Here is an 11,909-nt window from a genome sequence, read left to right as displayed (position 1 = left end):
GTTCATGATACAAAACAATGTGTACTTCCATGTCAACACAACTGTGAAGACAACTTTATTTGTTGCTTCCCACATGAATCCCATTTGAACCATTTCATTTTCAGATGGCATCATTTGACCATTAATTGTTTGACTCTATTATGCAACACGTTATGTATACATATTTGCAGGAGGTTTAAGGGCAGAAAGTCAGTATAGTGTAATTACGCAAAGTAAACAGTTCAGCAGAGATTATAACGGAGTAAACATAGGAAACCATTAAATAGCAAAGCAATACATTCCTATCACCCAGCAATGGAGGCAAAATTCTACTCCAAGACCAAAATGAAGTGCCATCAAACAAATCTCTGATATAGTATGATACATTTCAGGCTAAATAAATTAGCTACGGATTTACCAGACATTTAATTCTTAACTTATTTGACCAGGTAAGAGGACATTTACCGTAATGAACATGTTATTTATATAATATCCTGGATTGGTTGTTAGCCCATATTTATTTGCCCTCCCCCCTTACTAAATAATTAGTAGAGTATTAGCTTTTTACATTTTTTGAATGAGTTGTCAACTCACAAACAACTCTCCGGGTTGTGAGGAAGTAGCATCTCTACACCTCATGGCTGTAGACGTGGTCTTCATATAAAGCCTGCTCCATTCCGTCACAGATGAGGGTGCAGAAGGGGCACGCTCTGTGGCTGTGTTCGTGCAGCTCCAGCTCGTCCTGGGTGATGCCAGGGAAGGACTCATGGCAGTGACGACACTCCAAGGACAACTATGGGACAGGTAACAGTTTAACTTTACGTCCGTCCCCTCGCCCCGACCCGGGCGCGAACCAGGGACCCTCTGCACACATCAACAACAGTCACCCACGAAGCATCGTTACCCATCGCTCCACAAAAGCCGCGGCCCTTGCAGAGCAAGGGGAACCACTACTTCAAGGTCTCAAGGCGAGTGACGTCACCGTTTGAAAGGCTATTAGCGCGCACCACCGCTAACTAGCTAGCCATTTCACATTGGTTACACAGGCACAGGTCTTAAGTGGTAATAATATTGTATCTAGACTGGATCGCGTTAACTGTACCGTAGGACAGAAATGATTGTGGATAGAGCAGTATGAAGTCAACCCTTCGATCCCAAATCACTTGTGTATGTTGTTGTAATCTGTATTAATACCATGTGTACCATAGGAATGACTTGACATACCTCTTCCTCCAGGTTTGTAGCCGTGCCTGCAAACAGAATCGTATGTCAGTCATAATTGAACGTGTTATTTTTTTCAAGGTGTGTCCGTGAGGCACAAGTGGTGTTCGTTTAGGAATATTTAGGTGAGGCTTCCCAATAGCTGGACAATTGGGATTACCTGGGGTTTCATATGGGTTCCCAAAGTGGAGAGAGTCAGCCTCTTGCTGCTGCTCCTTATTGGGGGTAGGGTCAGTTGAAGAGCCATAAGGGTTGGGATGCTGCATGGGCACTGGAGCAGCCTGGACGTCATCAAATACCTTGCGAAGTCTTTCAATATCTCTTTTGAGATCCTGCCAGACCGAATACATTGAAAAAACCTCAAGGTAAGCAAATGTCCCTAATTTTATTGTAAAGTAAATAATTCAATGACTAGTAAATAGTAGCACAATTCATAGAAATCACCTGATTCTCTCTGGACAACTCCTCTTTCTCTACTTTAGCGATCTCTGCCATGTTTTCTTTCTCCTCAATGATTTCGTTTAACTCTGAAAGTTGCATCTGAGAGGAGAAAACAGGCAACTTGTGATCAGCCAAGAGAACAAGGTTAGTGTGTTCTCTGTTCATTTCTTCTCACGGGTCAACTAACTTCATAGAACAAACAACATATTGGTTAGCAAAAATTGTCGCTGGATTGGAAAATTCAATAGTGTAAGATTCTCAAAGCACCTCTAGTTTGCTGCTCTCCTGTTTTGTCTGATCAGACGTCATGGCCGTGCTCTCCATGCACTCCTTGAGCTCCTCCAGTTCCCTTTCTGCTTGCTCTGCACGTTTGCGGGTATTGTTGGAAGCCTGCAACTCCTTGTGCAACTGTCTCTGAGCCTCCTCCAGCTGACCAAGAAGGGCTTGGTATTGCTCCTGTAGACACACAATACTACAGAATTACATTGCACAATGGTTTGTAGGGGGAAGGACATGGTTCTTTTAGAAACTTGCTCACACCTTCCAATCACTGTCCATCATCTGCAGTGGCTGCTGCTCCTGCTCTGACAGGCTTCTACGTAATGCCTTGTTCTCAGTCTTCAGGTCCTGTAGATCATGTGTGACACCACACACTCTGTGCAGCGCTGCAGAAAGCTTCTCCTTTTCCTTCTCACTGCTCTGGAGATCCACCTGGAAAGGGTCATGAGATTATATTATTGTTTTTCTCCAATCAAAAGAATGCACTCTGACATTGAAATACTTGTTGGCCAATTCATTCAAAGAGTTTGCGTTACAGGTATTCATTCACATTTGATTACTTTGCGGAGTTTGCTGACCTGTAGAAGCTGAATATGAACCTTCAGTTTGTGGGACTCCTGCTCAGATTCTTTGAGTCTTGGGCTCAGCCTATTTACACAGACACAGGGGCATGTGGAACCACATAGTGTAAAAAAATATCCTAAAAGTGATGATATGACTGGAAAGGTATTGTACTAGATAGCTATGTCCCCATGAATGACTCGAGACAAGAATGACTCACTGTGCAATTTCCACACTTTGGACCTCAATCTTTCCTTTCAACTCCTCTCGCTCCTTCTTCAGCTGTTTGATCGTGATCAACGCTCGTTCATATTTCTCACAAATAGTTGTCAGAGACTGCAGTCATTTGTGAAAAGAAATGGGAAGTTACATACATGACAGGGAGACAGAGAAAGTGGGGGGGGGGGGAAGAATAGAAGTATTATTGAAATAAATATATATTTATGGTATACATACAGCTGTCACATGTTTTGACACTATATTCATCAAATATGTTTCATGAATAGGGGTCAGAGACTGGAGCCATTCATGGAAAGAAACAGTTAGAAACAAGACAAGGAGACAGAAACAAGACAAGGAGACAGAGAGAAAGTGGAAAAAGTTGGTTGTTGCATTGAAAAGCATTGATGGTATTCAGCTGTATAGCCTATAGCTGTCAGATTGGATGTTTTTTTTACTACTACTGAGAATTAGCTGTAGTAGTACTGGTAGTTTGGTAGTCCAAAAGGGGAAAATGGTTTGCGACAGCTACCTCCTGTCCTCTCTGTGATTCATCCATTGATTTAGCATTCTGTGCCAGTTCTTCATGCTCTCTAGTATTCTGTTGCTGCCGCTCCAGTTTGCTCACTACCTGTAACAGTTCCTCTTTGGATTCCTACAGAAACAATATACAATTCATCACCCTTTCAACCTGATTTAGGGGCTAGAAAGAAGACATCTGTTGGAACAAACGACTTGGAAACAAGCCTTAAGGTGGTCAACCTCTTGCTGTTGCTCCTTTAGGGCAGAACACTTCTTCTCTTTCTTACTGCTCTGGAGATCCACCTGGAAATGAAAATCTATGATTGGATTGTCTGAGTTTCGCATTTTAAAACGCTGTGGGTTACAGGCATTTGTTCACATTATATTACTTTGCTGGTTGTGCAGACCTGTAAAAGCTGAATGTGAGCCTTCAGTCTGTGTGACTCCCGCTCAGATTCTTTGAGCCTTGGGCTCAGCCTGTATACACAGGAGCATAGGGAACCACATCAAGTGACACAATTGTCAAAACATTCCAAAACCAGATGATATCATGAGAGAATATTTGATTTTAAAATCACTGGAGCGGTGTTCTGTAGGGGAGACTATGTTGCCATGCATTGAATGGATTGCTCCAGACAAGAATGACTCACTGTGCGATCTCCACACTTTGGACCTCAACTTTTCCTCTTAACACCTCTCGTTCTTTCTTTAGCTGTTTGATCTTGATCAACGCTCTTTCATATTTCTCACAAATAGGGGTCAGAGACTGCAGCCATTCATGAAAACAAATAGCAAGTTAGATACACGACCAGCAGACTGAAAATGAGGAAAACAAGTAGTAGCGTTGAGAAATATTGATTGTATACATACAGCTGTCACATGTTTTGACACTAAATTCCCCAAATATTTTTCATGAATGGGGGTCAGAGACTGCAGCCATTCATGGAAAGAAACAGTTAGAAACAAGACAAGGAGACAGAAACAAGACATGAATACAGAGAAAGTGGAAAAAGAGGTTGTTACAATGAAAAGCATTGATGTTTGTTTTAGATGCATAGCCTACAGCTGTCAGATCAGATATTTTGTTACCACAGATACAAATTCACTCTATTAATAGAATAAGTATTAGTAATCACAAATGGAAAATTGGTTTGCAACAGTTACCTCCTGTCCTCTCTGTGATTCATCCAATGATTTGGCATTCTTTGCCAGTTCTTCATGCTCTCTAGTATTCTGTTGCTGCCGCTCTAGTTTGCTCACTAACTGTACCAGTTCCTTTTTGGATTCCTACAGACACAATATACAATTCATCACCCTCTCAACCTGATTTAGGGGCTAGAAGTACAACTGCTTGTGGAAAGAAAAGACATGCAAACAAACCTTGAGGTGATCAATCTCTTGCTGCTGCTCCTTTAGGGCACATGTCAGAGTCTCATTTTGCTCTTTCAGTTGCCCCAACTCCATGGTCAGCTCTTCTTTCTCCCTCTCACTTTTTCCCACCTGTTCCTAGATTCAGAGATGCTTAAATCATGTCCATAACCTCTTAATTTGTTTGGATAGTTCCATCTATCCATAAAGTATACACTGAGTGTACAAAACATTAGGAACACCTTTCTAATATTGAGTTGCACCCCCTTTTGCCCTCGGAATAGCCTCAATTAATCAAGGCATGGACCATTCTTGATACACACGGGAAACTTGAGCGTGAAAAACCCAGCAGCGTTGCAGTTCTTGATACACTCAAACCGGGGCACCTGGCACCTACTATCATACCCCGTTCAAAGGCACATCTTTTGTCTTACCCATTCACCCTCTGAATGGCACACATACACAATCCATGTCTCAAGGCTTAAAAACCCTCCTTTAACCTGTCTCCTCCCCTTCATTTCACACTGATTTGAAGTGGATTTAACAGGTGACATCAATAAGGGATCGTAGCTTTCACCTGAATTCACCTGGTCAATCTGTCATGGAGGTGTTCCTAATGTTTTGTGAACTCAGTGTAGTTCCACCAAGACAAGTTATGTTCAAAAGCATTGACGTTTCAATATGTTGTTTCTTAGTTGTCAGATGGTTTGTGATCAGTGTGTTAAAGACACAAAATGGACCAAATATTACCTCCTGCCCTCTGTGTGAGTCATCCATTAGTTTAGTGTTCTGTGTCAGTTCTTCATGCTTTCTTGCATTCTCCCGCTTATTCTCCGTGTTCCCATCTGCCTGGTATAGTTCCTCATTTGACAGCTGCAGAAATAATGTTACAATTCTGTTGCCTCACATTTTTATTCTCACACATGACTAGGGGCTAGAAATGAGCCGCTGTTGGAACAAATAACTTGAAAACAAACCTTGAGGTGATCAATCTCTTGCTGTTGCTCTTTCAGAGCATTTCTCAGAGTCTCATTTTGTTCTTTCAGTTGCCCCAACTCCATGACCAGCTCTTCTTTCTCCCTCTCACGTTGCTCTACCTTTTCCTAGATTCAGAAATGCAAATCATGTACATACATAACCTCCTATGGATCATTTTAGCAAAATAAATTTGCGAGGAACATCCTCACCTTGACCCAGTCACTAAGCAAGCCAAACAGAGTGTGCTGCATTTGTAAGACAAGTATTTCAAGCATGGTCTTCAAAACACAATCAATGTTAGATATGGTGGATTGTGTTGTACCTGAGTTATGATAACCAAGAGGTCATTTTCAAGGCTGCAGTCTGTGCTTTGTTCCCCAGGGGTTTTAAAGCAGAAGGGGGTGCTGGCTCCTCTAACTTGGCCATTGCTATCAACATAGCAGAACTGATAGAATGCTGAGTCATCCTTTGGCAAGTAGTATGCTATCAGAATCACAATATCATTGTCAGTGTAATCCCCTGCATAATATTGATCACTTTAATATCAAATAATAATGTAAAGTTAACATTGGCCTACAGGTATCATAAAAATAAAAAAAAGTAACTTACACTGAACAAAAATATAAATGCAACATGTAAAGTGTTGGTCATAAGCTGAAATAAATTATCCCAGAAATGTTCCATGTGCACGAAAAGCTTGTTTCTCTAAAATGTTGTGCACAAATCTCTTTACATCCCTGTTAGTGAGCATTTCTGGGATGTCAACGTTGTGAACAGAGTGCCCCGTGGTGGTGGGATTATGGTATGGGCAGGCATAAACTACGGACAATAAACACAATAGCATTTTATCGATCGCAATTTGAATTGACAGAGATACCTTGACAAAATCCTGAGGCCCATTGTTGTGCCATTCATGTTTTAGCATGATAATCCCAGTTCTTCCTTGGCCTGCATACTCACCAGAAATGTCACCCATTTGAGCATATTTGGGATGCTCTGGATCGACGTGTATGACAGCGTGTTCCAGGCTCTGCCAATATCCAGCAACTTTGCACAGCCATTGAAGAGGAGAGGGTCAACATTCCACAGGGCAAAATCAACAGCCTGATCAACCCTATGCGAAGGAGATGTGTCGCGCTGTATTAGGCAAATGGTGGTCACACCAGATACTGACTGGTATTCTGATCCACGCCCCTACCTTCTTTTAATTCTTTCTTTCTTCTAAAGCTATCTGTGATCAACAGACGCATATCTGTATTCCCAGTCATGTGAAATCCATACATTAGGGCCTAATGCATTTCCTTATATGAACTGTAACTCAGTAAAATCTTCTAAATTGTTGCATGTTGCGTTTTATATTTTTGTTCAGTATAAATTGATCACAATAATTCATATCAAAGTTCATGTCAGTTGAAAAGTTTGAGGATAAAATCCACACAGTCTTACCAGTAAAAAGCACTTGTTTTCTGACTGTCTCCAGTCCTATCAGATCCAATGATGGTTCTACCCACACAAATGTGTGATAATCCTTTGTGGTGCTCCAGCCCACCTGCACAATGATACACCAGTTATAACATATTTATGACTGACAACATATAGAGAGACATTCCAGACTGGATATTTATTGTGTAGTATAGGTTATTTACTTTGTGGAAATACAATCCATATCATAATCTCAGATTGAACCGATCACACATGAACAATGTTCCCTCTTAACTGCGAGTGGGTGCGCAGCTCCCCGGGACTGCTGTACAGAAGAAATATCAGCAGATGCAGAGAAGAACTTCACTCAACTTTCTAGAGTTTTCCCCCTTAGTTAACACTATCAACGTTTCCCTTTAACTGTGGGAATTGTGATCAAATCCACACAATATTAGCCACTTTCGATGCAACATACCAACACAAAACTAACTTTGCAAGGCTTAGTATACAAAACGAACTACGCATCGGAGTAGGATTCTATTGCATTGACACTCACGACTCAGCTGTACTCTACACAGACCGTTATGGCATAACCAAACAGAGCTGCAGTAGTACTATATGCAAATAGACCATTGCCATATATGGATCTGTGCCATTGACTTTGAACTGGACTATATTTACAGCATAAGCGGTCGTCAGTAGATGTGCTTGTTTTGAGATCAAAGCGAGAGCTTCATGTAGCCACGTCTGCACATTTGTACATATCCTTTGCTAGTTAGTTATTAGCCCAGTTATAGATCATTTACTACAAATGGGGGAGTGATTTGCTCCCTAAAAGAACACGAAACGTGTACATTTCTAAAAGAAAGTCTGGTAAAGAGCTTTTTTTGTCTTAAAGGGGCAGTGTTGTTTTTTGAGACAGGTGTGAATAAGATAAGTAGCCAATAGATAGAAGGTAGCATAATTTGTCTGATTCTCTGTAATAATGGTATGGGAATAATAATGCATTTTATTTTGTAAAGTGGTTTCCAGGGTTGGGAAGTAAAGGATTACATGTAAGGGATTACAAAAAAAGGTCACTGTAATCCGTTACAAGAAAACATATCGTAATCAGATTACAGATACTTTTGAAAAACTAGATTACTTCGAGGATTACTTTTAAATTCAGAAAGGATCCTTGTGAAAAACAATCTTTGACACTTCTCTGTTTTCTCAATGTCATTCAAATTAGCCTTGAAAAAAGGCGCAAGTTTAAGTTTGTTCCACCTGAGCGAGTCTGACCACAAGTCAGAGACCACTATGATGACACACCAAATGTGTTTGATGGATGGCAGGAAAAGCGCAGGAATAGGCTTTTGTAGGCTACAGTCCAAGCTATGTCTTCCAATGGTGCGACTGCTGTCAACATCCAAAGATTATCCAACTTGAATAAACGCTTGGAGGTAAGGATGACAGCAGTGGTGTAGTCTACGGCGATACGGATATCACTTATTATTGTTATCTACATAGCGCATTGATGTGAATCACACTGCTGCTCTCTCATTTATCTATTTGCGCCTTACGGATTGTGGTTGTTGTGGATGGCTGTTCACAAATCTAAATGTGTATTTGAACCCAATAATGGTTGAATTCAAGAAGTTTAAGCTGCATATCAATCATTGTTTTTGAAACCAGTAGACAGACAGTGAAACTGCGCTCTTGCAACAGCTGCATAGTGCGGATCCCAGCCTATGGAATGAAAGTGGGGCTTTTATTGCTCAATCTAATTCATGCTGATAAAATAAATAAACCCATAGGCCTAATGGACACATGCTCAAGCTTGCATACTTTTGATAGACTTAAAGTGGCAATCTGTAGTTGCTACATCCATTTTTGGACTTACAAATATACATATAAATGTTGTATATATCTATATATCCATTGATTCTTAAAGAATATAACTTATAAATGCCTCATGAGTTTAGTTAAACTGTCACACTCCATGAGAACCCGAAATATAAGCTTGTTTTACTCTAATGTTTGTAAACACTGTAAACGTAAACAAACACTGTATAGCCTCATAACATGGTTAAAACAATCCTTTTGATATTGTGGATGGCCAGTCCTTGCATCAATAGCTCTGTCTATTAATCTGAGAGTGGTTACCATTTACCCAGGTCTTCCCTCAGCTTTTTATCAAAAAAAGAGGCGGGGCAATCCATTTTGTTATTGTTTCATTTGTGGATTTGCCCTTTAAACAGCTGCATATTATCAAGATATCAAAGTGTCACCAACAAAAAGGTAAACAATAGGCCTATAGCAAATGCAGCATATGGCATTCATTTTTCACATGTAAATAGCACTTTTCAGTAGTGCTCAAAGCATGCCATTCCATGAGTGCAGCATTCATTTTTCAACTCGAATCAATGAGCCCAGTCAGTCCTCCATGACAACAAAATCATAAACAGAGTAGAGCTGGCTAATAAGTCCTTTGTTTTGGGGTTATGCTCAGATAAAACAATTTGGCTAATCTATACTTCCATATTTCCAAATCCTATTCTTGAAGATCAAGGGGTATAACATTCATTGAAATGACTAATTCTGATAGACATTGGTTTTTAATGTAAATATATAATTTAATCGTATTATTATATGTAGTAGATAGCGATGGGTTATGTCATCTAAAAGTAACTGAATGTAATCAGATTACGTTACTGAGTTTAGGTCATCCAAAAGTTACGTTACCGATTACAATTTTGGACAGGTAACTAGTAACGGATTACATTTAGAAAGTAATCTACCCAACACTGCATCAAACAACACATTTTCAGTCACCTTGTCTGGAAGGACAAGTGGATAAACAGGGTAATGTCAAGCGCTGCATGTTTTGTTAAAAATTCATGGAATGTAGGCCTACATTGAACACCACGCATTGACTGCTATTGTAGGCTGAATAATAGAACAGCTATTTCCATGTTAAAATGTTATGGGATGTATTTTCTCCTTAGTTTTTTTATGATAGGCCACTCTAGTAGGCCTACATTATGATCAAATAGCCACAGTAGCCTACTTGCCCACTGTCTGAAACTAATTTAAAGTGGGTACAGCCTCAGTGTTCACAGTAAGCACGTGCTGGAAATTACACAGATTTGTCATAACATTCAAGTTTGCACTCAGCAGACATGAAATTTGCTCAATGCCAGGAAAAATTTAGCGGGAACATTGTTCATGAATATTCATGACAAATTGGTCTATAATCTCACCTTGAATATCCCCACCCAGTCTCTGGGATTCGGTTGGATTGCTGCTGTCAGAGTGTAGCAGCAAGTCAAGGCAACATTTGACACATATGAGTTGGGGATTTCCTGAAACACAACCTGGGAAAAGTTGGTTGACAATTCCATGTTGGCTGCAGTTTCGAAGCTCTCCATTCTGAGTTCTGAAATTGAGAATATAACAAAAAGAAAACACGTAGGCCAAACATGAGCAAAAAAAAACGAACAGCAGGTTCAACTTGCATCAACCATTATTTATGTTGTCAACTGAACACTTATGTATCTTCTCTGGCAGCACACAGTGTTGATGGGTGGTTGTTTATTATAAGGCATAGAAATTGCAAACACTATTGCGTTGTTTGCTAAACTAAGTTTCACTTTCCTTTAAAATAGGTTGTGCAATGTTTATGCTTCCCACCAGACCATATTTAACACAGAATGATTTGATTTTATTGTCAAACATACACTTCTAGCCCAATAGATTATTCTAGATTGTTTTATTATGTTTGATCAAGCCATAATAAACCATACAATGCCACAAATAAAACACAGGAAAGAAAACTCATGTGAAAGGGAACGCAATTCTGTGATTATTACGATCACATGTGTTATGCAGTTTAGCCAAAAAATGTAACTAGATAGTTGAACTTACATGAAGTTTGGACTGCCACTGCCTGTTCAACTCAGCGGTGTCGCAACCATAGATTGTGTATATATAAAGGTCGCAACTCAGACGTCAACTCATAATACTGTTCCAGGTATTCATTTCAAGTGTGCACGAACGTCATCAACCGTAGGCCTCTTTGGGAAATGTAGTTTCTTCTTATTGGCCAATCAGAAGTGGATTTTGGAGTTTAAAAGGCCAGTCTACTGTCAGCTAGGGCTTATACTAACTTTCCCTTTTATCTCGACAATGGAACAAAAATATTCAAAGTGATCAGTTACCTAGATTACTAGCCTAATCATAATAAGATTTCACAATCTTGTTCGCTTGTATCAAATAGACCTGAAGAATAAAAAATGTCACTAGACCCAAAACAATATGTCTGTAACAGTTACATTGTATTATGCTCTGTTACACATGAAAATGGAGGTTATTACAACAACCCGTTTTGATCTTTTTAGGATGCCTATTTTAAGATGGGGAGATTTCACAATATGAAATTGGAGATAGCCTCTTCCCTCATTTAAAATGCGATAGTGACCTGTCCCCGTTATTAAAGGGTTGGTCTTATGCTGTGACTGTGTGGATATTGCTGATGTCAATTAACGGCATGTCACTAGTCAATATAGCACTATCCAATTGGAAAGGGGTTCAGGTAGCCTTGTTGCTGGACTGTTTCTGTTTTCATCAATGACAATTCAGCTGAAGCAAAAAACTAACTGTCACCCAGGATAGATAACAGGACGAGGGACAATCAGGATCAACTTTCAAATCCCTGCACCAAATCCCAAATCCCTAGCACACTCAGATATGTGTATGTAGCATGCAGCCAACATGCTTCTCCTCGGTTAATCCGTTGTTTTCTGGGGCAACGAACAACAGTGTTTCATATAGATGTGTTGGTTCAATTATGGAACAATCTCCTGTGTTTGCCCGAAGTCTTGGTCAAGCTGGTGTGATTGAAGGTGCAAGGATGCTTCCTTCTATTGGCAAACAATAGC

General features: G+C 40.0%; 1 protein-coding gene across 4 annotated transcripts; it reads right to left on the bottom strand.

The window, feature by feature from the left end:
* Positions 1-22: 22 nt before the first annotated feature.
* On the bottom strand, positions 23-11,065 carry LOC139581036 (calcium-binding and coiled-coil domain-containing protein 2-like). Of its 4 annotated transcripts, XM_071410351.1 has the most exons (21): positions 10,897-11,065; positions 10,233-10,408; positions 7,015-7,117; positions 5,891-6,051; positions 5,568-5,693; positions 5,341-5,463; positions 4,603-4,728; positions 4,387-4,509; positions 4,093-4,152; positions 3,873-3,988; positions 3,630-3,699; positions 3,463-3,525; positions 3,233-3,355; positions 2,702-2,817; positions 2,499-2,568; positions 2,182-2,352; positions 1,909-2,097; positions 1,645-1,740; positions 1,361-1,532; positions 1,204-1,229; positions 23-772 (listed from the first exon to the last, which is right to left on the bottom strand). In XM_071410351.1, the coding sequence occupies exons 2-21, from the start codon at positions 10,398-10,400 to the stop codon at positions 608-610; spliced, it is 2,367 nt and encodes a 788-aa protein (XP_071266452.1). In that variant the 5' UTR covers positions 10,401-10,408; positions 10,897-11,065; the 3' UTR covers positions 23-607. The 4 variants fall into 4 exon arrangements, with proteins under 4 accessions (XP_071266452.1, XP_071266453.1, XP_071266454.1 ...); XM_071410352.1 differs by lacking the exon at positions 4,093-4,152; XM_071410353.1 differs by lacking the exons at positions 3,463-3,525; positions 3,630-3,699; positions 3,873-3,988; positions 4,093-4,152.
* Between the last annotated feature and the right edge of the window lie 844 nt (positions 11,066-11,909).

The sequence above is a fragment of the Salvelinus alpinus genome, chromosome 7 (genome assembly GCF_045679555.1).
Source record: "Salvelinus alpinus chromosome 7, SLU_Salpinus.1, whole genome shotgun sequence".
NCBI lineage: Eukaryota > Metazoa > Chordata > Actinopteri > Salmoniformes > Salmonidae > Salvelinus > Salvelinus alpinus.
The sequence above is the reverse complement of the archived record's forward strand: the minus strand, read 5'-3'. Positions and strand labels throughout refer to the sequence as shown.